We start from the raw sequence: 25,286 nt of genomic DNA, 5'->3' as shown, positions 1-25,286 counted from the left end.
CATGAGCTCCTCTATTCATGTAACCAGTAGTCATCCAGAAAGAGCTCTGAATGTGACTTCTCATCTGACATTTGCATTGGGTTAGAGTGATCTTCCTGTCCTCAAAAAACCATTTATTTCTCAGTATCATATTTAATTAGTAAAAGTTATATTTGTATAGAGAAAGGGTAGCAACATGCCTACTCCTCCTCCTGTTCTTGCCAGCATAGTTCTACTGTTACATATTTCCATCTCAAGTAGGTTTTTTTTTGTTCAGTAAAGTTGAAATCTCATTAAAAAAAAAAAAAAAAAAAAAAAAAAAAAACTATTACAATGAAACAAAATAAAAGTAATAAAAACATGGGAGGCTAACCTGAGAACCACAAATTATTCTACATCTAAATACAAAAGCGTATCCTACCTCACCACAAAATACTCAAAATGAAAACTCCTAATCTTTAAAAATCTTAGACCAAACCATCATATATTTCCAGAATGCCATGTCCAAACTAGAACCCCGCTCGGCAAGTGTGTCGGCTGCAAAATTCACTTCTTGCCATGTGTGAAGTTATACTGTGAGTAGATTTCTTCTGCATGATATTGATTCCCACCTATTTCTTAGCTGCCAAGGTGGCTTGTCAGTGCAAATGCTTTCATTGCAGCTTGAGAATCAGTCTCCACCCAGGCATTCAGCCCAATGATTCGTTGCTACTCCCAGTCCTTTACATGCTGTCAGCAAAATTCTGCAAGTGTGATATCTGAAGATAGATCCCCAACCTGAGTTGCCGGGGTTTCCTATGGAGGGCATCAGTGTTATCTTGATGTGTGGTTCTTTTGGCAAGAGCCATCTGCATTCCTTCCTGTAGGTGCTCTTCCAAGCTTCATTTGTGCTCCCTAATTTTCCATGACCACCCTATCATTATTGCCATTATATATGCATATGCCCTTTAGAGAGATGTACAGCACACGCAACTTGTTTCCCAACAAAATTCTTACAGAAATTTAAATACACTTTGCATCCTCAAAGTAAACCTTATTTCTGTGTAACCAGAAACTGACCATGCCCCCAACGATAGCTGCACCCCACATATGTTTAATGATGGTACTGCTCCCTTTTGCCTTGCCGATCACTGTCTGAATAGAATGGAATTCATCTCTTAACCTGATTTTACCAAAACTCCAAGACCATAATCTCCTTGCAAATTCACAATTCCATGGTATATGTTGGAGCTCGTCATTGTTATTGAAACGCATACAACAAACTGAAGCAGTTCTCATGCCCCTGCTCTGCAACTTTGCATTTGTAGCAGCACAACTGTGCATGAACTTCCAAGCAGTGGCGTCCTTGGGTGCACATAACCAATCCAGATAACTCTATGCCATCCAATTTTGTTGCCTCTCTAATCTCCTCATAAGCTGAACTTACTCCCTTTTGAGTCAGGACACCACACTTTCTGGTCATCAATGCCATGTTGTTCCGGCAGATGGAAGAAGCGATCCAATTGAAGTAGCCAAATAGGCTTCAATGACTTTCCATCTTCAGGCCTGAGAAAACCTGAAGCTGATATGTTCTGGAGAATATAATACAAGGGAAAGCCAGGTTAACATTATAGCACTCACTGAATTCTATCTAGGTAGCTAGATTCTTGTAGTTCCATTGGATGCACCTGATAAGGAAGTCACACTCAGTACCTAATTCTGTGTTCTCATACCACTTCAAATATTATTATTGACCACAATAGAGTTCTCAGATTAGCTACAAGTTTCTTTCAGATATATTAGTTTTTAAGAATTGATCTCACTAACCTTGTCTGCCAGCATGTGTTGTAACAAGCGACTGACCCTTCACTCCAGCTGAATGTCCAACAAAGTGAATCTGATTATCTTCATCCAATTCAGCGTAGTTCCCTGCATTCCAGGCAGAGGAAAACAGAACTTGAACATATTTTGTAACGCTCTCAACTGACAAATAGATAAAACAGGAAAAGAGGGAAACTGTGTGATTCTGAGCATTATTGGCATTAGACACCAAGGGGCAGAGAAACTGATGTAGAACATGAGTTCGTTTCTTTCAAGGTTCGGTGGTCAAGCCTATGGGCCGTGAACCCACTAGTTTAGTTGTTGCTTTATTGTTATTAGTATAAATAAGGGCTTATGGTTAGGGTTTCAGGGAGTTATTTTAGTTGTGTTTAACTGTGTTATGAATTATTGAGTGATTATCAATAAAGTTTAGACTTTTAGGGTTTTATAAAATGTAAATTTTGATTAAGTGTTGCTTCCGCCACTTCAATATACATTATTTGGTATCAGAGCAGTTGATTTTTGGGAGATTGTGCAGAAAATATTGTTCACTGGGGTTATTGTTTATCGAGGTACTGTTTCAAAAGCACTGTTCACCGAATACTGTTACGGTACTGTTCACTGCGATTTATTCCTTTGAAAAAAAAAAATCAAATTTTTATTGTTATTATGGTGAATCTTAAAGCAACTCGAAGTCGTCCTCTATCCATGGATACTCGCATGTCTCGTTTAGAAGAAAGCATAAAAAACATAACACAGATGTTCCAGAACCTGATCGAAGCAAGGTTTCCAGTCCAAAGAGAGGTGCAACAGCCACCTCCACCACCACAGAATAATAGTTCGGTGGCTAGTACTGATGATGCGTCTCAAGTTGACGGTTCAATCTCTCTTCTGATGGCTACAGATCCAGAAAACGATAGAGAGAACAGAGTTTGTAGAAAAGATAACACCAACAGGGATCCTCCCCTCAATGGAGAACGTGAAGTGTACCCCTCAATGATGGCGCTGCTTGGCTGCCAGCAAGTGTTGAAGCGCCCCTATTTGGCGCTCCACCAATCTTTGATAAGTATGAAGATGAGTCTAATTTTATCGAGTATGTTGATCCAGTTTGGGATGGTTTTGATACAAAGCTCTTTAGTTCTGTGTATCTAAAGTTACAATTAGAGGTATGCGTATTTTCTGTTTTGAGATGTGGTAGTATTCTCATAGAGTAGAGAAATCATGTTGGTGGCTTTACATCTTTCTTCTTGCATCGCTTTGCATATGGTGATTTTGCAAACTTGCAGACATTATGGTGCATTCTTCTTCTTGTGAGTATTTATCTTGGCAAAATTCGAGGTCGAATTCGTTTGAACAGCGGGAGAGTGATGGGCATCAGTTACAGTGAATTTCATGAATTTCATTAGTCAATTGCGTATACAAACTCGAGACGAGTTCTTTTCAAACTGGGGAGAATGATGTAAAACATGAGTTCGTTTCTTTCAAGGTTCGGTGGTCAAGCCCATGGGCCGTGAGCTCACTAGTTTAGTTGCTGCTTTATTGTTATTAATATAAATAAGGGTTTATGGTTAGGGTTTCAGGGAGTTGTTTTAGTTGTGTTTATGTGTGTTATGAATTACTGAGTGATTATCAATAAAATGTGAGACTTTTAGGGTTTTACAAAGTGTAGATTTTGATTAAGTATTGTTTCCGCCACTTCAATCTACATTAGAAACAGTGTGCAATGAAACCCTCCTGATATGGGATCTACCTTATTTCACCTGTTAGGTAGGATTATGTCACGTACTCGTGTGCACAAATGTGTTTCTATTAATGAAATCAACTTCATTAACAAAAGAATCTTACCAAGTACCAAGTGGCTATTAATCCTCAAACGAAAATTCAGTAAAGTCTGATGAAACTTGTAAGGACAATCAAATTGCTTTATTCATTTCCCTTGCAATAACAGAAAATAGTCATACCTTGTGGCATCAAAAGCAAGCCATCTGATACTCATTTCAAGACAAATTAGGGCAGTCCTGCTATATTCATTCTGCGGCAAGAAATCAAGCCTAAGGAGAAATTATATGAGAAACTGAGAAAAAAATCTAGTAACATAAGGTAAAATTAGGAATCAGTGCATTGAAAGCAAATTTAGTAATTTCACCATAAACACATAACAATTAATTCCAACTAAAACAAGCAACCAGCCATAAGAATTAGCAACTATTCAGACACTTGATTCTAAGACACAAGATTCATACTATTGCTATATTATATCACATCAGCGTTCAAATAATACTTGCAAACTTCGACATCTCAATATCTGCAAACACAAGTTGTTCTTGTCAATCCCTTTCCTTGTCAAGTTTGGCAGCCAAAATATACTCCGAATTAAAAGAAGAGAACAAATTCTTAACACCTTGTAGTCATTAGTAGCTTGATCAGAACTGAACCCAATTATGGTACTCATTTCATCATCACTAGTAACAAAACAAGACTGACAGGTGGACATGGGATGGTAATGTGGTCTTTCCATAGAAGGTTCCATATGTATAGCTGTACTGCTGTAGAATTTCCCAATGGCGGGGGAGGCGTGTTCATCGAAGTCAGACAAATTTACATCTACTTGGACATAGTTGGTTAAACATAACATTCCCTTGCAGATACCAACATGTGCGTAAAATGCCAATTTCAGTGCCTCGTGAAATGGTACATATTCTGCATGGTAAAACTTGGTGGTATCTCCATTGTTTTATGGAGAAGTATAAGACCAGTGTCGTTGTTTTGATTTGATTGAATGTTTGAGATGTAAATTCATGAAATGAGAATCGAATATCTTGAGTAATCTGAGCCAGATTTTGCTACGCTCCTGAACTGGGAAAGATATTTACATGGTACCCTTACATTTCAAAGTTCTTTTTCACCAACTCTCATACTGCCTTGCCAGGGGAAAGCATCAACTTTTGTTCGACCAAGTTATATCGATAATATATTGAAAGCAAAATGGGATCAGACTTGTACATACCTGTCTCAAATATATGGAATCTGGTGCATCATATTGCATTGCTTTGGAGCTTATTAAGAAGATATCATTCTTCATAGCAACAAGTGCAAAGTTCAGGCTCTGGAAACTCTGTAAGAAAATTTTCAGTTTAGGCAAACACAAAATGAAAAATTGTTCTTCTGCGATTGCCAAACAATTTTCTGGTAACATTTACTCCGTTTCTTAATATGATTGAATTCTAATAATCTTCCCAAAGCAACGATCCTAAAGGATTCTACGTGTCTGTATCAATTCTGCATGACTCAACCACATATGGAATGCATATATAATTGCTATCTAGAAGTTTTGGTGATTTTAGAATTACCTCTTCATTGATGGACTCCACTGATAATCCTTGGCGAGGCGAGGCTCCCTATGTAAGTAATTACACCATAAAATTGAATTCCAGATTTTTTCAGTTTCGTGATTGAGTTGGTTTCTGCATTATACAATATCAACTGCCAATTATCTTTCATTATAATAATCTCTCCATTGCTTGCAATCCCTAGTGGTTACAGGTAACTAAACCTCCCCCGTACATTTGGTCGCCCAACATTGAATTGTTTTGTCCAAGAACCGTGTTCTATCATCACCCATACCTCAACTACAACTTGGCGAAGCACACAGAAAATAGAAAGAAATCCACCCAATTCCCCAATTCTCTCAATTCTGTTAAAAGAATCGTGAAAGTCAACATCATTCGGTCGTGGTATCTCTTGAAAAACCTCGTCCTTAATATCAAAAGAAACAATTACATTCCATGTAAATAAGTTCCCAGGCTTAGCTGCAAACCAATAAAGAGCTCCATTAACAAGCGCAATAGAAGGTTTGACAACACTGTTACCAATACACGACTCATCTTCTAGAGTTCTCCACATAACTGGCCCTCCAAGAGTATACACACTGAAATGTGACTGAAAATGGTCTTCTAAATAACCGTAATCTCGATGAGAACAAGCAATTCTTATCACCTTATACTCATTACTAACTTGATGAAAACCAAATCCAAATTCTGTAGTCGTATTGTGTGGAACAAAATGAGATGGAATAGGTGGACATGGGATGGTAATATGATCTTTCGTGAGCGGGTTCCACAAGTAGAATTTAGATAACAAAATTTCACCGCGTAAACAAACCAATCCATTAGAAATACCGACAATTGAGTATTGTGTCCGGGCCCTGAAGGAAATTCCAAATGAATGGCCTTATCCCATGATGTTGCACAATCTACGTAGTAAAACTGGGTGTCTAGTTGTTGATTTCTGTTTAGAAGGATGAAGCTAGGATCGTTGTTGTTGACTTGGGATGCACGTTTGAGATGTAAATTGATAAAATGAGTATCAGACGTAAGTAGTTGAAGCCAGGTTTTACATACACACCTGAATTGACACAAGTATTTGAGTGGTACCCTTGAAAGTATCTCGATCACTACCTCCACTGGAAATTGGCTACTCACCATCCCTGTGTTTTTTTTTTAGTGATCCACTCCTAGAAAACACTTGAGTCAATCTTAAACAAGTATTGTGATGACCATAAATTAAATTGCAAGAAGAAGATTGATATTGGTTTTTCCGATACAATTTGGACCTGTTTAAAATAATCAGATTTTGGGTTTAATCTCCCTCACCAAAAAATTGTTACACAAAACCCCCCTAGCACAAATGCATAAAACCTCTCTATTATTTAAATCATAACATTAAAGCCAAAACAGACCAAAATACCCCGGGCTGAGTTCATCAATCTTTACTTATAATTTCAGCTTAAGGACAAACCAGGCTGAAGTCATCCTATGTAAACAAATATGTCAACCGTGCTAAGCATTGGTGTTGTTTTAAGTCTTTAAACTTGTGGCTCACCTCTAACATCTGATTTTATGAATTCTAGTTCTAATCTAAAAAACAATATAAAAACATTAGAAAGAGTTAAATATAATTTCAATGTGGTAAAAGAGGTTTTCTAAATTATTTTAAATAATATGAAACTAATTCTAATTTTAATAAAATGAATGAGTTTTTTGTAAATTGTTTAAAAAAAGAGAGCTGATTAGAATAATTAAGGGAAGTGGTTCTAAAATCTTAAAATAGAGAGATTAGAAATACACTGTTCGGTTGAAAAGTGTGCCTCCTAAAAACCCAGCTATCATATAGTGTAGAAATTTGTATTTACATATGACAATATAAAATTACACAGTCTTCTTAACCTATTTAAATTTAAATTTTCATATGAATTTTTTTTTCATAGGAAAATTTAAATTTACATGCATAGTATTTTTACATATTAAAATTTAAATTTACATATGTAAATTAAAGTTTTCATATGAAAATGTAAATTTACATATGACAATATAAAATTACAGAGTCTTCTTAACCTATTTAAATTTAAATTTACATATATTATGTGAGGAAAATTTTCAAACCCAAAAGTTACAATGTAAATTTAAGTTTTTATAACTCCAATGACTATGCAAATATAACTATGTAAAAATACATTTACATATAATCAGAAAAATTTCAATCCCAAAAAGGTAAAAAGGGAAATAAGATAAAATGGTAAATAAAAACAAACTAGATTTTATTTTTTTTTTAAAGCAGTGAGGTTATTTAACGACACCTAAATAATAGGGAAGTTATATGATATGGGCCGATGGGAGGGAGTTTATACTCAACTGAGTTAGAACCAAGGGGTTGAGCCTTATTTCTTGTTAAAACAATTATGTATAGTGGATGTCTAGATGATAACCTCTGAAAATTAGCTCTATATATCGCTTCCTTTGCCTGCATTATGCGTTTGAGTCTGCTATTTTGGAAATATATTATGCGTTTGAGTAGATAGATGGTTTTCAATTTTTCATATTTGCTTTATACATTGAGTTAGGAGTGTAAAAAAAAACCGTTGACCCATCATCCGGTAGGGTACCCAGTCTTCACCCGCCACCCAAACCCGCACCGACCCGAAAATAGACCCACCCCGCCCCGCCACTGTTTTTGTGCGGTCGGAATATGGGTGTAGGTTCTATGCTCAAACCCGACCCGTCAAACCACCCGACCCGTACCGTGTCAAAAGTCGTTGACCCAACCCCGTTGACCCGCACAATTTCAATACTCTAACTCTAATATTTTTGTATTTTGTTTATAATTTCTTTCAACTTTTGTAGGAATTTGATAGATATGAATACAAACTTATGAGTTCAACATCAATTTCACATATTCAAGTTTGAACATTGGGAAAATATCAAAAGTTCAAATTTAACTTTCGAATTTTGGAGAAGATAAATCATTCATCCTTGTATTAATTTCGAATTCTTTTATTTTATATTTTATTGTTTTGTACCATAGATCTTTGCTCCCATCTTCATTTTATCATACTATGGAAAATAATCAATTTACAAATGGTAAATCATGATAAATAAGTTTCAAATTTACAGATATGATTTTGGGTTCAAATTCAAGTTTTTTTATTTTTGTTTATTTTTTATTGATTGATTCAATTTTTTCTACTATCTTTGTGAATTGGAAATATATTACTTGCAGAATTAGAAAGTTTTTTGAGTGAAATTGGATTAAAATGATAATTTCCACCCAGCCCAGATGACCCGCCCCGTAAACTGACCCAACAGGCCGGGTGATGGTACTAAGACATGACACTTCAACCCCCGCCCTGTCGGAGACCACTGGATTTGTATCCCCTAGACCCGCCCCGACCCATCACTATTTGACCCGCAGTTGACCCAGCCCGCCCCGTATTACACCCCTACATTGAGTAGAGAGACGAGCCACACCAGGTTCTGAAAATCTGATTCAGATATATTCACTTCAACTAAGCAAATGAGTTAAAATTGTTACAATGAGATTTCTTTCTAGCGCTCTAACCTAAAAATTAAATATATTAATCTGTACAAACCACCCACTACGCTTAACAATACATTTGGGTGAAGACATGCTTTCTCATCAAGAGACCTTTCTTTCTTCTCTTTATCACTGAATCTAAATTTCTAAATTCATCAATCTCATCAACCCAATTTATAAGAACAATAATCAATGACTTTTCCCACAATTCACAGCTGCAATGCTAAATCTGGCTGAGGAGAATCAACCCGCACACTGGAACTTGGCGATCCAGGTGATTGGAATCTGATATTCAAGTCAGGTGGTTTTGAATCTAGTTTTTGCTGCAGTAACAATCCATTCCACGAGGCTTGTGGATGGAGTCCCACCCCAGTGCTTGGCATGAATGTGCCTTCATTTATGGTACTCGAGCTACCAGGTAGCTTTGTGTTGTCCAACTCAGACTGATTTGTAGGCATTGAATTGATGAAATTACTTCTCGAAACCATATCAAGCATTCGAGAATGCACTGAACCTTCTGAACTGAGGCTTCCACCTGACCAGTGAGGCCTTACCAATTTACCCATCTGAGATGATATGTTAGGGCCAAAACCACCACTGAAACCATTCAAGGGTGCGTTTACAATAGGGCTCTGATGAATCTGGAATGGAGGTCTGATCCCACTGCCACCATTGCTCATCAAACCAAACCCGCCATCCTTTACTCTACTTGGAGCTTCGATTTGTTCAGTATAAGGTTCAGAAATTCTACTTACACTAGTAGAGGAAGAGGCGAGTGAAGAGGGTATAGTTCTATTTGGATAAACATCTAAAGACGAGCTGTTTACATGTTCCCGCTTCAACAGTACATCTTTTGATTCAACCATGAGAGGCACACCGGTAGATGATAAAGTTTGAGTTGAAGAAAGGGGTTGCTTCTGCGGTAATGGACATGGAGTCAAAGTTGGGACTGATGATGTCTGTAATTGTGGAGCCTCTTCATCTCCAACCCATCCACAGCCAAACTTCATTCCAGGAGGCAACGATTTTTCTATCTTCCTGGAGGCAACTCTCCAAGCAACAGGCCCAAGGTTTGCAGCAAACCTAGCCAGGCTTCTTGCGTACCCATGCTCAGTGTGAAGACCCACCTGTAACACAAAGGGTAATCTCATGACAATGGGTATACTCGCTACCTAAGTTACATTAACACGGATACGTGTCTGCATCCAACATGGATATGGAGTGTCTGACATGGTGAAATATCAAAAACTGAGGCATATAGTATATTGCATACAAATATACAACGAGTCCTTGTCGGACACGTGGATACATATCTGACACGGATTTTTTTTGAAATATGGCGTGTACATACATTGATACACAGCTCGCTACAGACAGCAAATTTTGAGATACTGGTAGACCCTCCTCATAGGTTTGGAAATGGGTGACCTCAAAATAGGCCCCAACAAGCAAGACCTAAATTTAAGATACAGACAATTTTCCGCCCAGTAATGTTTCAATTGAGAAATGGTAAGTCCTAAAATTTCATTTCAAGGGTGACACATGTACTTAACTATCTCACAGGCACTATTAACTAATTGCAGAACACCAATCCAGAAAATTTCCAGTGACCTACAAATAAAGTTTTTTTAAACACTTACTGGCAACAGTTGTTTCTTCTCCCCATCAAATATTGAATACTCGCTTCCAACAGCTGATGGATGGGAATTTGTGTATGTGTTACGTCGGCTTTCATCTAAAAATATTTGCTTTTTTCCATATTTCATTGAGAAAGCCTTCATAGAAGAACCTGTACACAACTCAGCTTAGAAACATCCAAACACAATTAAGGGCACAAGAGGACAATAAAAGCAGAAAGTAAACAGAAGAGGCTCAAGTCTCAAACCTAAGAGTTCATCACTTTTCTCGAACTTGTGGTCTGCCATCCAACTACTAGAAGCATCATTATTCCGAGACCCTTGGAAGTTTCTTCTTGATGCATCAGCAAATACATACCTGTCTCCTTTCCGTAAATTATAAGAATTGGACCCGACTGCATTATCTACAGTCTTTGAAAGAGTTGCATCGGAACCATCTTGTTCTGAAGAAGTCTTCCCAAATGACTTTTTCAGGTGCTTTGGTGGTCTACCTCTCCTTACTATCTTGGGTTCTTCTTGTTCATTATCACTATCATGCCTTAAGTTTCCGAAGTTCTTTTTCGCCAATTCTTGTATTGCCCTTGCCTAGGGGAAGCCCCAACTTTTGTTCAAATAAGAAATAACATTATTCTACTCAAATAGAAAAATAGGGCCACAGTTGAATATACCTGTCTGAAATATATGGTATCCGGTGAATTATATTGCATTGCATTTGAGCTTATCAAGAAGACATCACTCTGCATAACAAAAAGTGTATAGTTCACACTCTTGAAATTAAAATTTTCAATGTATATTTTGCATTGTGTCCTAATCAATTCTCTGTCAGTCCAATATTCTAAACAGAAATAGACTTGTTAAAAACAATACTACTCATTAAAAGAAATGAAGTACGTAGCAGATGTCAGTACGGTGCTCGGAAATGAAGAACGGGTTCTCAGCAAAGGCAAATAAGTTGTAGATCTTTTTTTGGGGGCGGACAACAAACAAAAGATCTTTGTCCAACAAGAAAGTTGCAGGTACAACAGAACACAGATGATACAGATGACATAAACAGAAGTCAATCTGGTCATTAAAACAAAATTCTTGACCTCTATCACCAGCATTTGTAAGGGCTAATTTTTTTTTTTTTATCAGATATCATCTAAGTTACCTTGACACGGATGGATGTGTCTGTCTCCGACACAGATACGAAGTGTCTGACACGGTAAAATATAGACGATTGAGGCATATCAAATACAATGTGTCCGAGACGGACATGTGTATACGTATCCGTCCATATTATTTTTTAAATATGGCGTGTCCATGTAATATAGGATATCATGTATTCCTTTCTTAGTGTTTGTTCTCAAACCATATTCAGTGTACCGGGGACTTTATTAATCGTAGTATACAAGGGAGGGATCAATATACCATGGTTTATACCATACCCCACAACTTCACCCACAATACGAACTAGAACCTAATTTTTTTGTGGATATGTCCAACAAACCATGAAGATCACCTTCACAAAATTTCATCTCATTTGATGGTGTTTAATAATGTCAAAAGAGGATTGCAAAATCGAAGAATCTAGGCCGTTAAAAAAAAATTCAAAGTTGGCAACATTTTTTAACTAGGTTAGAGGTTTCCAAATTAGCCGAATTTTGGTGGAGTAGCTATCCATAATTAGTAGATCATATCCACAAAATATTAGCTCTTAACCCGTACTGTAAAGGGGCGTGGTATAAACCATGGTAAACGGATATGATCTACTAATATATATATATATATATATGACTAGAAAGGAATATTGTAATCATGGTTTGATCCTCAAAACCTTATTTACAAGGATGAGCAAATTGCAGGATGAGTCACTAGCGTAAAAATTGGTCTAACAAGATCACCTCTAGCTAAAATAGAAAAATAAAGACATTGACTTCAAATAAAGGGTATGACCAACCGAGAACTACAGAGAAGACCGCACAAACACCTAGATATTGAGACACAATCCGTTTATGCACGATATCAAAGAAATATACTATTCACCCTTAGCCCATAGGATACCCTTATCCATCTGCCATAGTTTTGTTAGGCATTTAAAAGGATAGTAATTATCTTAAGTATCTCAGTGGTCAAAGGCCGATTGCGGCTTGCTGCTTCAGTGCCCAAGTTGTCAATTTTAGTGAGATTAATCGCAGGTTGTTGCCACAAGCAGCGTCGAGGCAGCCCAAGGGGCTACTTGTGCAGACCAATCAAGTCGTCACTTTTTAGCTCATTGAATACAAAAAACAGATCAACTAAACCCATCTTGACACATACCACACTATATCTCAAACTCTCCTTCCTTCTCCCTAAAGTAAATACCAGCAAAGCCTTTCTCACAAAATTTGTTTGCAACAGAAAACATGTCTCTATCTCAGATGTCTCTCTCCTTCCCTCTCTCACCAGAAGCCAACTCAGGATTACAATATTCAATATGGACAAGAATCCCCCTAATAGTCAAATCCTACTTAACAGGGTCTGTTGTTCATCCATTAATGAAAGCATTGGGAATGCAGTGATAAAACCGTCAGTGGAAAAAATAAAAAGGACATCCAAAATGCACCCTAATCATGTGCTCTGTCTCCCTCCATGACAAATCAAACGAGTCAATAGTTCAAAAACTGTGTTTATGTCCACACTATAACCATAGATTCTCTCTCTCTCTCTCTCTCAGTTCTAATAGCATCCACTAGACATGAAGTATTATCAGTGATTACTCTAAGACCTTACTATATTTCATAAAGATATGTACCCAGTGTAGAAAAGCCAATTTCCAATAGGCAATAAACATTCAACTTCGAAAGTAAGAAAAAAAGAAAATCATTTTGCGACATAACTACAATATATAGAAGGTAAAATCTAACGTTGTACTAAAACAAATGCATTTAACCAACCTCAAATTGTTCCAAAGTGGTATAAGCTCCATCCTCAAGTTTCTTCCTCACAGTTCCAAAATCCATTGGATTCTCAATGATTTCGTGATAGTCAGGAAGCTGTACGCGATAAGCAAACCCAATCTAACATTAAGAACAAGGTAATTTACTAAACAACAGATCAATGCAATACATCAAAAAAGCACCTCATTTGCATCCACCGGTTCCGAATAAACTCCATAAGTGTCCTTCCTACAGTTAAAAATCCCATCAAAATGAAGAACAACAAAACAAATAGAAAATTTGATGTAAACTGTAGTAACACACACTTTTGTATTCTGTCTAAAATGAACACCAACAACTTTTTGGATGGCAACGGAGTCGTGGGACCGGAGTCCGATGGAGGACCTGTCCATAAAAGAAACACAAAAACATAAGCTGCAGAAGTACCAAAAAAGAAGTAAAAAAAATTCTGTCAGCAGAAAAAAACACGAGGTTCAGAAACAAATAAAAAAAAAAAAACAAACCAATAATAAGCTTCTCTGTCGCTGTCACCACAGAGTTCTGCTTTTCTCCCTGCGTGCATAATGTAGTACAATCAAAATTAGTACTTGATAATTCTAAAAAAAGGAAAGAAAAAAAAAAGGCTAAACAAAAAGACAAATTACAACTTTTTCAAAGATAGTGGGAAGTAGAAAATTAAATGGCCACAAAATAAAATAAAATAAAAAGTAAAACCTTCAAAATATCCGAAAAAAAAAACAGTTGACAAAGTCAATGATCCACGAAATTCAAGAAACTATAATACTCAATTATTCACCTTATTAGCAGATCCAGTATTAATTTTCCGCTTTTTAATAACCGGAGTCTCTTCTTCTTCTTCTTCTTCATCTTCTTCTTCTTCTTCTTCTTCACTTTCTTGAACATCATCATCATTATCTTCTTCTTGCTCTTGTTCTTCCACGTCATCATCATTGGAATCAGAGCCGTATAATCCTAAATCTAAATAAGGAGAAGAAGAAGAATTATTATTACTTTTCAAAGATCTTGTCCCTCTTAATACCACATTCAGTTTCTTCTCTTTCCTAATTGTCTTATTATCATTCTCATCTGATTCTTCTTCTTCTGCCTCGGGATTCGGGTTACGACGGGTGTATCTACGGCTATTTTTAGGTGGTGGGGTATGTTTTTGTAGACGGAGATTTCTTTTTTGTATGTCTAATAGAGAGGGTCGTCCTTTTTTTTTCTTTATTTGAATTTTGTTTTTGTTTTTGTTATATTTCTTGCTCTTCTTCTTCTCCACTAACCCACCCGAAGAAGCCTTACCCATTTTTCTGTCTTTCTTGTGGTTGTCACACCTTTCTCTCTCTTCGATGTGAGGGGTAAATTTTTTTTTTTTTTTTTTTTATTTTTCGCTTTTTATTAGGGGTACATTGGTCTTTTCAAGATGAGTATTTCCTAAGTTCACGCGACTGTGTAAGGGACTCATGGACCCACTGAACCTTCTTCTGCCACGTGCCTTATTTACTGACAATATAAAAAAATAGATTTCGAATTTATGATAAATGCCACGTGCCTTATGTTCCGGGTAAGCTACATATTTTAATGAATTATGATAAGCATTGCTACGAAATTTTGTTACTTCCGTTTGGTAAAAGCAAGGTAGCAATTGTCCACTTTTCACTTTTGCAGTTGTGACTTGTGAGCCTACTCTTGTCACTCATAGTACACTTTTTTTTTTAGGTGAATCACTCGCCGTCGACTTTTCTGACAGTCACACACAACATTGATTGTTCGATTTTGATTATATATTGTGGAGAAGAGTTCCGAACCCATTTTCATGATTGTAATTTAATCAGCAAATAAAAACATGTCGAAACCTCTTATTAGACCAGCTAACCCGTTGCAACCCGACGAACCAGATGCAATAGTAACCTATGACACGGGGGATATGGGCCCATGAAACAGGTGTTGGTACATGTGTCGTGAAGGAGGTTTATAAACGTAGAAGAATATTGATGTGAGACCAATAAAAAAAAAAAAAAATGTGTATAGCAGTTTTCATCTGGCAAGACCACCCTTTCTATCCACTGCTTCTATTGTCAAACAGAGATGAATACTACAACAGGTATCAATTCATTTCTTTTCTGTTGACTTTCTATTTCTTTATTTATTAATTTATTTGAATTTAATAAAGGGCTACTAAGCCAGTAGCATGGTGGGAAGGTGGTGAAGTATTGGGTGGAAGAGATGAAGTTGCTGGAGGAACATGGTTAGCTTGTACAAGGCATGGAAGGTTAGCCTTTCTTACTAATGTTGCTGAACTTTCCCAACTTCCTGAAGCAAAGAGCAGAGGAAACTTACCCCTTCAGTTCTTACAGGTAATCTTAAAGATCATTTCATTTATCCATTTGTAGTAACTTAATCACTTTTAACCATGAATTGTTGTTTGTTGAATAAGTAGGACTTAAAGCTTTTTCTTCTCATTGCATGCTACCATTAGTCATGAGCTTTCTTAGTTTGGGTTAGCTACTAATCATTTGCACCAACTAATTTTATCGTATTTGATCACCACTTATGTTTATTCGATTAGAAATGTATCCCTTGTTCATTGAGGGGGGAAATAGGAGATTTTGTTTGTAAAGTGACTTTTTTAATTCATGCGATCGTGTCGTTGTACATTTTTCTCTGGCCTATAGTTCTCGTTTCACATGCCTTCTTCTTTAATAATTCGAATGACCTTGCTTAGCAATCTTGTTATTGGATTTCCAAGTGCTTAGGATTTAAATAGGTGACAATTGCTTGTTGAATTTCTATGATTGCAGGGCTGGATGAGTCCAATGGAATTCGCAAAGGAAGTGTTAAAGGACGCAGATCAATACAATGGTTTTAATCTGGTACTAAGTGATCTTTGTTCCAAAACCATGGTTTACGTCACTAACAGGCCAAAAGGGGAGTCCTCTGTTCAAAAGGTTTCAACAGGTATTCATGTCCTGTCGAATGCACAACTAGACACCCCTTGGCAGAAGGTAAGATAACTTAAAGTAACCACACACACAAAGCTATTAACTATTTTGCGGTCACTCGCAAGATGGAGTCTTCAACTTTGTGTTTGTTTAAATGCAAGGTTCAAATCCACAAAAGAGAGTGGATAATGAAACTAGGTTTGTAAATAATAATCAAGATTACCAATAAACTCTTTTCAAGTTCAACAAAAATTAAGAATACCCCAAGTCCAGTCTTCAATAAAAATCATGGTGATCATATTCTAGCTGTTCTATGATTTAGTTGGGCGACAATCAGAAGGAAGTTTATGTAGTTATTTACGTGCTTATCTGCTCAAATAGTGGTGATGGTGTTTGAAAGGATTCTCTATAAAATGAGAAGTAATAGTAGTTGTTTGTTATGAGTAAATTGCGCTATGGAGTTGCTTTTAAACTTTATCATTATTTGATTGTGGTGGATCCAGACACAAATTCTAGGATGTTATATATTACAGGTCCATGGCTTTAATTGTGGTTTGGTATAAAGTGGTTCCATTGCAACTTATGGCTTATATGTTCATTTGTCATTTCTATTCACTACTATCTGGCTTTAGCTTTTTAGATTCATTTACTAGAATGCTCTGCTATGTTCGAGAGGTAACCAATACAATTTTAGTGGAGTTATTACCCAACCCGATCAAATATTCCTTCTCCCCTAGGTAATTTTTTTGAAACCAAAAAATTTCAGGCTGAGCGCTTGGGTCGGAGCTTTAAGGAACTTCTGGATATATATGGCAGCAGTGAAGTCCCTGTCGAATTGATGGTTGAAAAATTGATGACTGACACCACCAAAGCCGATATACACAGGCTACCTGGTGTTCGTTCGTTTGAAATGGAGTATAACGTAAGCTCCATCTTTGTTGAATTTGACACACCAGAGGTGACCTTCATAACTTATCTAAAAGTTGCTTAATTGATTTGTTAAACGCAAACCAATTTTTAATCCTCTCATCTGTGTAGGAGCGCTATGGCACTAGAAGCACTACTGCATTGTCAGTAAAAGCGAGCGGAGAAGTCAACTTCTACGAAAAGTATCTTGCAGAGGAAGGATGGAAGGACCATGCTGTAACTTTTCATATAGAGTAACCAAAATGAAATGGAACTTTTTCAGTGTGCCTACCTCATGATGTTGTATGATAGCTGGAGTTGTTTGTAGGTTCTAAATTCAATTTGTTTGGGAGGCTGTTTAACATATACTTTCTGATAACTTCTGAGTTCTGAATAATTTGCATACAGATGGACAATTGTAAATTTGTTTTCCCCACAAAGGAAGGAAGGTTATAAAAGTGCAATACTGGTTTTGCTTATTGTATCTGTCTAGTCTGTATGCTCTAGTACTATACTACTATGACTCTATGAGTGGTTCTATCCAAAAAAAGTAATATTGTAGCACATGCTCTTTTTATTATTTGTCTTCATTCTTCTTCTTCTTTTTTCTTTTTACTTTATGTGCTATATATTTATGCTTATACGACTTGGTAGTTGGTACAGTATTTAGTATTATACTATTATGGAAGATGGCTCAAAACCTTGTTGATGCGTGCAAATGATGGACCCAGTTCTACTTCTACCCCTGACCTCTTAAATACTTCCTGCCCAACTGAAGGTATGAATTGTTTGATTCCTATTATACCTCTTAATTCCTACAATCCTACGAGACCTTCACAGTGTGCTCACAGGAAAATGGTTAATAACAGCGCCAATCCACAGGTTTCTTAGCCGTACAATATAAGTCTGTGTGTCTAACTCACTAACTCCATAACTAAATTATCTAATTGTTTGATTTCAAGGGAGAAAAACACCAACAACAGTATACCAATCCAAAGGAACCTTAGAATACTATAAAAAAATAAAGGGAACCTTAGAATCGAGTTCAACTCTCAAAGCAATCAGATTTGAAACTTTTAATACAACGAAAAAACAAGGCAACTATGTTAGTACATTACTATTGTTCATGACTTTGAATAGAAACATGGTATACCCATAGTTCGTGATTCCGAACGAAACTCCGGAATTCCGCTCGGAATTTCGGTTTTTCAAAAAAACGAAAATTTAAATATAGTGTCGAAATAATCGAAATTCCGAAAGAATTTGAAATTCCGAATTCTATAGGGTTGAAATTTACTGGATTTCGGTTTTTGGATTTACCGGAATTCCAAAAATTCCGAAATCCCAAACTATGGGTATACCAAATCTCGAAATCTCCGTATCTTTTTCACACAACCAAACTCCAAAAGGTTTTTTGGTAACTGGTATTCTGGTAAGTGGTAACATCATTTGATCCGTTCATAAATAGCACTTGCATAGTATGCCAAAAATTCCATTTCTCAATAAGCAACTAACAAAAAGCATACTACATGGACTTTGGAACTTATTGCAAGCCATGTCCGAACCCTACAGACCAAACCATATAGTTTCTATAGTGCCTTTGAAATACTCATAATACAGTTATACCCAGAGCTGAGAAAAAAGGAGCAACTCCTTACACCCCCTTACTACAAGGAAGATCTAATTACTAAAGGTCCAAACATTTCACATTACCACTTGAAATGATATCCTAGCTGTCCGATCAACATGCGTGTTTGTCCTACCATTCGCTTGTGTTACCGCTACTACCATAACAGCCCCAAGACTGATTACATCACCCAATTACCTGAACCAATCTCATTACTACTACAAAACCATTCCAAATCCAAATCAATTAGAAAATGTAAACAAATCCATGCAATGCTAATTGTTTCAAACACCATTTCAGATATATACACAACAAACACCCTACTAAATTTCTACACAAGGTGCTCAGACTTACAACAAGCCCATCTTGTATTCAACCATGTCCCATATAAAAACGAGGTGACGTGGACGGCCATGATTTCTTCTTATGTCCACCATGGGGTATTTAAAACATCCCTCCAAATGTTTAAAGAAATGCTTAGTTCAAGTGAGAAACCAAACCAGTTCACTTTCTCTGTTACAACAAGAGCTTGTACAAATCTTCATTTTCTCCAAATGGGCATTCAAATTCATGGACTGGTTATTCGTTTTGGATTCGAAAGAGACGAGTTTGCAGGTAGTTCATTAGTTGATATGTACTTTAAAGTTGGTGGTAGTCTTGTTAATGCTTGTAGCATATTTAACGAGTTGTATTATAGAGATTCTGTAACATGGAATGTTATGATCAGTGGGTTTGCTCAGGTTGGTGATTATGATGAAGTTTTTAGAATGTTTTATAACATGCAAACTGTTGATGGTTTGAGTCCTAATGATTATACTTTTACAAGTTTGCTCAAGTGTTGTTGTTGTTTAAATGAGGTGGAGCAAATACATGGACTTGTTCTGAAGTATGGAACTGAAATGGATGTTGTTGTTGGTAGTGCTTTAGTTGATTTATATGGGAAGTGTGGGAATGTGGATTCAAGTCGTAAAGTTTTGGACTCAATGGAAGGGAAAGATGGATTTGTATGGAGTTCAATAATTTCGACTTATACAAGAAATGGTTGTGGGGAAGAAGCTTTGAGTTTGTTCAGAGATATGTGTAGGCAAGGCGAGAAACTCGATCAGCATGCATTGTCCAGTGCATTGAAAGCTTGCGTCAACATTGGAGGGATCAAGACAGGAACACAAATCCACAGCCAGATGATAAAACATGGGTACCAAACAAATTGTTTTGTAGCTAGTGTTCTTTTGAAACTTTACGCTGATTGTGAACAAATGGGAGAGGTAGAAAAAGTCTTTAGAAGGATCTCCCATAAAGACATTGTGTGCTGGAATTCTATGATAATGGGTTATGCTCAAATCGAAGAGGGTTCTGCTCTTCCCAGTATTGAACTCTACCGTGAACTTCGACGAACAACAACATTAAAACACGATGGAACCACTCTAGTTGCGGTTCTAAAATCTTGTCGTAGTGAATCAGATCTTCAGATTGGTCTTCAGATCCACACTGAGATAATTAAGTCAAGTTTTTGTCATGAAACTATAGTCGGTAATGCAGTAATCAATATGTATTCTACGTGGTCAGTGGAAGATGCTCATAAAGCTTTCATTGCCATTGACTACAGAGATGACATCTCATGGAGTTCAATTATTGGAAGTTATGTTCGGAATGGAGTTGAACTAGAAGCTCTGAGGCTTTGCAAAGAGATGTTGGCAACTGGGATCTATCTCAGCTGCTTCAGCCTCCCTACATGCATCACAGCTTGTTCAAGCCTCGCAGCTTTGGAATTAGGAAAGCAATTTCAGTCATTCGTAGTGAAATCAGGTTTTGAAAACGATATCTATGTCGGGAGTTCTGTGATAGATATGTATGCAAAATGTGGAAGCATGGAGGACTCTGTCAAAGCTTTCAATGAGCAGCCCCATCCAAATGCTGTAACTTTCAATGCTCTGATTTCAGGATTTGCACAGCATGGGAAGGCACAAGAGGCGATTGAGACATTTGGAAAGATGGAGAAAATGAAAGTAATCCCAAACAAAATTACTTTCATAGCTGTTATATCAGCATGCAGCCATGTAGGGCTTGTAGAGAAGAGCGTATACTTCTTCAAGTTGATGTCTGAAAAGTATGGACTACAGCCAGTAACCGAACACTACTCCTGCTTGATCGATGTCTTTGGTCGCGCTGGGAGACTTGATGAAGCACATAAAATCATGCTCAACAATGAGGGTGATTCAGCATGGAGAACGTTGCTTAGTGCTTGTAGGAACTACGGAAACACCGACATTGGGGAGAAATCTGCAAGAAAAGTGATGGAACTGAATCCCAGTGATCATGCTTCATATGTTCTTCTCTCAAACCTTTATTCAGAAGTGGGAAGATGGGAAGAAGCTAGGGAGTTGAGGCAGAAAATGGCAGAGACTGGAATCAAGAAGGATCCAGGAAGTAGCTGGTTGATCAGCAAGGACTGGGTTCATGAGTTCACAGTGGGGGATTTTTCTCATCCTGAAACTGAAAAGATTTTGAGAAATCTACATATGCTTAACCAACAGATAAAGATTGATGATTCTAGGCATAATAATGTCAGACTATTAGGGTAAGAACCACTTATTGACAAGTCAATTGGCTGCCTCAACAGACCAAGAACCTCCCAAATTGTAGAATTGAGAGAAAAAATGTAAAACTTGTAATCTGCATTCTTCAATTAAATATACATTATTTTTCTTACAATTCGGGTACAACTGGTCCAAGCATAAATGAATAAAACTATAGATACATGTGGGCATGATGCACCAAATTACAAAGTGGCTTCGAGACAGTTTGACAGTTTGAACCTTTTTAAGTGAAAGGTCTAAATTTGAAACCATGAATGCCGAGACAAATTATTTCTCATTGTAGTAAACTGAACCAAACAGTAATCAAGCCCTTGTACTTACAATTCATAGTACACTTCTAATGCTGATCCAGTATTTATTCACATTTGCAATAACAGAGATTCCGTCTGTTTATCCAATTTGTATCCGACCATTTCTACCTCCTTGCAGAGCTCCTTACACTTAGCTAACCTTCCTGATGCTGCATAAACCTTGATCAGATCACGGTATATGTCATAAGTTGGTGCAAAACGAGCCTCCTTTAGCCTTGAAAAATATCTTGCAGCCCTTGAGACATCATTCAATGTGACAAACAGCTTTATCACCACGCCATAAGCTGGAAGATCAAAGAGAAAATTCAATCCCTCCATTTCCCAAACTAGAGTCATAGCCTCACGGTATTTCTCTTCAGAATAGCGACTGTGAATCAGAGTAGTGTACATAACTATACTGATATCACGTCCCGATTCTTTGAACCACTTGAAGAGACTTTCAACAATCTCAAATTTCCCCAGCCTTACGCAGACTTTCATTACAGCAGTACAGTCTTGCTGATTCAATTTCAAGTCATTCATCTCTGCGAGCTCATTCAGTAATTTCAATACAAGCCTGTACTTGTCGGGGTTTTTCCCAAGCTCCCAGATAAGCTTAGCATGAATACTGGGGTCTAATGTTCTCTTATTGGCCTTGGCAACCAAAAGAAGTTTCCGAGCAAGACTGAAACTACCTCCTCTAATAAATCCCCTAGCCAAAGCCTCAATGACACTCCTGCTAGCTGAAATTGTGTATTTTTCCAAGTCAAACGGCTTCTTGAGCTGTCGTGTCCTAGCTAAAATCTCTAAAGTTGAAGCTAGAATTCGATCATCAGGAAAAAGGTGTGGGTGTTCTTGAGCCCAGCAATATGTCTGCAGAGCTCTCTCAGGAAGATCCATATGTCCTAATTCCCTTATTGTTAAAGAAAGTGATCCCTTCCGCAAGAAACGGACCCACCTATTAAGAACATCACACACATCTTTATCTGCATCAAGACTTTTTATCTCTCTAGCTAAGTGAATAAGAAAATTTGGATTCTTATAAACCTGGTCACACACAGACGCACGCGATGGGCAAGCCCTTCTTACATGTTTCTTTGGCATTGGAAGTCCTAATGGTCGAAGTTTGTAAGGTAGTGGAAGTGGAAGTGGCCTTTCCTTATTCAAACTTCCGGGTTTCTGAGGTATTCTCCCTTGAAAAAGAGATGAAATCGCATCAAGCTCATCAGTGCTCCATTTCAAATCATCCCCATTTTCATCATCATCATTGCCATTGCCATCACTCTCAGCATTCTTGTCCATTAATTCAGGTTTCTCACTGTACTCAAAACCCATTCGAAACGGTTCAATGTCAATAACCTTCTTCTTCTTCAAGTATAAACTACCTTTAGGCTCCGGTGTAACCTTGGCTCGACGAGGGTAGCGGAGATTTTTGGGTAGTTTACGTTGAGAATGGCCCGCTTTCGACTGAGCCATGACAGTAAGTCTACTAAAATGTGAATTTCTGAGTTCCACCATTGCATATACATTATAGGATGTATCCATTTCTGGTGTGGGAACTAACTCACTATTAAGGAGTTTCTAATATGAACAGGAAGTTGAGTGAAGAATTTTGTCAAACATTTGCATGAATTGAACAATATTTCGTTATAAGACATTGTGACTAGCAATACCTTGAATTCCAGACGATCGGCTGCATAATGTCTCGTCTCTGTCAATTTCGTTCCAACAAAGAGATGTGTGCTGATTTTTGTGAACCAGTCACGTGCCGGTTAAAAAGTCAGTTAACAAGGAGCAGACCCCTATTTCGAAAGGGCCTGGTTCATTTGGAATATGCCTTTGCTGTTCTTACCTTCGGGCCTGAAGCTTTTTTGTTTTTTAAGATAATCCTTACTTCGGAGTCAGGCGTCGAGTAATTTCTGATAATGTAATATAAACTCGAAAGTCACGCCCAAGTGATGTCCCTCTCGGTGTTTTAAAGAAATTTGTAAAAGTTTCTCAAAAGCTATCCGAAGTTAAAATCTTTATATAAGACCAAAAATGTTATTCCCCCGGTCTTAAATTTGGAAGGAGTCTAAAACCCAGTCAAAGTTAAGACATTCGCTAGCAGCTGTTATAACAAGTTTACGGAGACGGACGGCATAGTTTCTGCCATCTGTTGGTTATTTATGTATGGGCACAAAGAAAATCATCGATCGCCTCGCTCCCCGCTTTTTATTAAATGGACGGACGATAAAACTCTATGCGTACTCAGCGGACATCAGATGCAAAACTGAGAAATCTTGTTATTCTTTTCATATACAAATTCATATTCATTCAACTCCATTCATTCTATTTCACTCACTCCACAATCCATTATCATTCATTCCACAACTCAACAATCCACACATCCATTCAACTAACCAAAATTCATTCATTAAACAAACATAATTCAATTCATTCATTAAACATAATTCATACAAACATCAATCAATACAAACATAAAAAAAAAAAAAAAATTTCGACTCGAACCCTCGCCAGGTTGCCTCTTCTTTGATTTACTCCCTTATCGTGATTCTTGCAATGTCATTTACTCATTTCTAGAATCTGTGCTTCTAACTCTGCGACTCTATCATGTGACTTTTTCTTCTCTTTTTGCTCGGCCACCAAATAATGATAGTATTCGTCGGTCATAGTCATAACCGAATCGCGCATCCCATGCATTATTAGCCGCAACTCGGCATATCGCGCTCTAAGTGTAGCCTACAAAAAAATCAATAACTTTAAGAAAATCATCACTATAAACCAAATATAATTCAAGTTTCAAAATATAAATTAAATATTAACCTCATCTAGAGTGTCAAAATCCGGAACAAAAGTTCGAAAGATAACTTTGATCAACATAAGGTATAGGTATGGCGACATGCATTCCCTGAGATGTAAATATGTCATAGCTCCATGGGTTATCCGGATCAGAAGGAGCTGGAATAAAATACTCGTAAGGACCTTGAGATGAAAAGTAAGGCTCAACAGGGTGTGAGATACACAAATCACTCATAATAGCCTTATGTCCTACAAAGTCCATGTTAGCAGCTCTGTACATATTAGCAGGCAATATAGGACCCCTTGAGATGCAATCCCAGTAACTATCGTAGTCACCATTCACATCTAAATATAGAGAAGCTTGTGGCCACAAGTCTTCATACATTCTAAGATAGGACCTCCACTGACTGGCTCTTCCCAATGAGCACATATTCTCTGGAGGAAGGTGTGGGATGAAAGGTGTCCCAACAATTTGGTGCCAACACCTATTGCCCAGGTACCACACGATGATGCCTCCAAACTCAAAGACGATTCGGCGCATTGTAAGATTATACGAACGACATACACGGTGAATCACCTCACGAAACCAAACATCATCCATGGTAGGGGTGCAAGTGGATATCCAAATATTCAAATTCGTATTTGAAAAATCAGATATTATCTGAAAATTTTGGATATCAGATTTGGATTTGGATAATTTTTTATGTCCGAACTGGTTTCAAATACGGATTCGGATACTACCATATCCGCATCTAAAAATATCCAATCCGATTTAAAAAATTAATAGTTATTATATATATAATTTATTTATTTATTTATTATTGTACAAAATATTATATAAAATCATAAACTAATAATATAAAACTATAATAATAATAAATGACAAATATATATATATATATATATATTTATAATAAT

The 25,286-nt window shown here is 37.1% G+C and overlaps 4 protein-coding genes and 1 long non-coding RNA gene across 8 annotated transcripts; 2 read left to right on the top strand and 3 right to left on the bottom strand.

The window, feature by feature from the left end:
- Positions 1–313: 313 nt before the first annotated feature.
- On the bottom strand, positions 314–5,773 carry LOC147503280 (uncharacterized). 3 transcript variants are annotated; one of them, XR_015221972.1, is made up of 5 exons: positions 5,130–5,773; positions 4,787–4,894; positions 3,741–3,830; positions 1,786–1,887; positions 314–1,646 (listed from the first exon to the last, which is right to left on the bottom strand). It is a non-coding gene; the product is annotated as an uncharacterized LOC147503280 (long non-coding RNA). The 3 variants fall into 3 exon arrangements; XR_015221971.1 differs by having other exon boundaries at positions 314–1,887; XR_015221973.1 differs by having other exon boundaries at positions 314–1,887; positions 3,741–3,811.
- A 2,813-nt stretch (positions 5,774–8,586) lies between these two features.
- LOC147503279 (uncharacterized) lies at positions 8,587–14,877 on the bottom strand. The gene is made up of 9 exons (XM_086608021.1): positions 14,001–14,877; positions 13,708–13,756; positions 13,510–13,588; positions 13,387–13,432; positions 13,202–13,300; positions 10,955–11,023; positions 10,535–10,871; positions 10,290–10,438; positions 8,587–9,776 (listed from the first exon to the last, which is right to left on the bottom strand). The coding sequence occupies exons 1-9, from the start codon at positions 14,508–14,510 to the stop codon at positions 8,859–8,861; spliced, it is 2,256 nt and encodes a 751-aa protein (XP_086464147.1). The 5' UTR covers positions 14,511–14,877; the 3' UTR covers positions 8,587–8,858.
- Positions 14,878–15,167: 290 nt separating this feature from the next.
- LOC147503278 (uncharacterized) lies at positions 15,168–17,531 on the top strand. Of its 2 annotated transcripts, none has more exons than XM_086608023.1 (5): positions 15,168–15,308; positions 15,392–15,561; positions 16,006–16,209; positions 16,913–17,104; positions 17,185–17,531. In XM_086608023.1, exons 1-5 carry the CDS (start codon positions 15,293–15,295, stop codon positions 17,308–17,310), a joined length of 708 nt encoding a protein of 235 aa, XP_086464149.1. In that variant the 5' UTR covers positions 15,168–15,292; the 3' UTR covers positions 17,311–17,531. The 2 variants fall into 2 exon arrangements, with proteins under 2 accessions (XP_086464149.1, XP_086464148.1); XM_086608022.1 differs by having other exon boundaries at positions 15,378–15,561.
- Positions 17,532–18,517: 986 nt separating this feature from the next.
- On the top strand, positions 18,518–23,473 carry LOC147503277 (pentatricopeptide repeat-containing protein At4g13650-like). Its single transcript, XM_086608019.1, has one exon. It carries the CDS (start codon positions 18,799–18,801, stop codon positions 21,259–21,261), a length of 2,463 nt encoding a protein of 820 aa, XP_086464145.1. The 5' UTR covers positions 18,518–18,798; the 3' UTR covers positions 21,262–23,473.
- Positions 21,338–23,591, bottom strand: EMB975 (Tetratricopeptide repeat (TPR)-like superfamily protein). Its single transcript, XM_086608020.1, has one exon. The coding sequence runs from the start codon at positions 23,109–23,111 to the stop codon at positions 21,636–21,638; it is 1,476 nt and encodes a 491-aa protein (XP_086464146.1). The 5' UTR covers positions 23,112–23,591; the 3' UTR covers positions 21,338–21,635.
- Positions 23,592–25,286: the final 1,695 nt, after the last annotated feature.

The sequence above is a fragment of the Coptis chinensis genome, chromosome 4 (assembly GCF_015680905.1).
Source record: "Coptis chinensis isolate HL-2020 chromosome 4, ASM1568090v1, whole genome shotgun sequence".
NCBI lineage: Eukaryota > Viridiplantae > Streptophyta > Magnoliopsida > Ranunculales > Ranunculaceae > Coptis > Coptis chinensis.
Note: the sequence above shows the minus strand (reverse complement) of the source record. Positions and strands in the feature narration are given on the sequence as shown.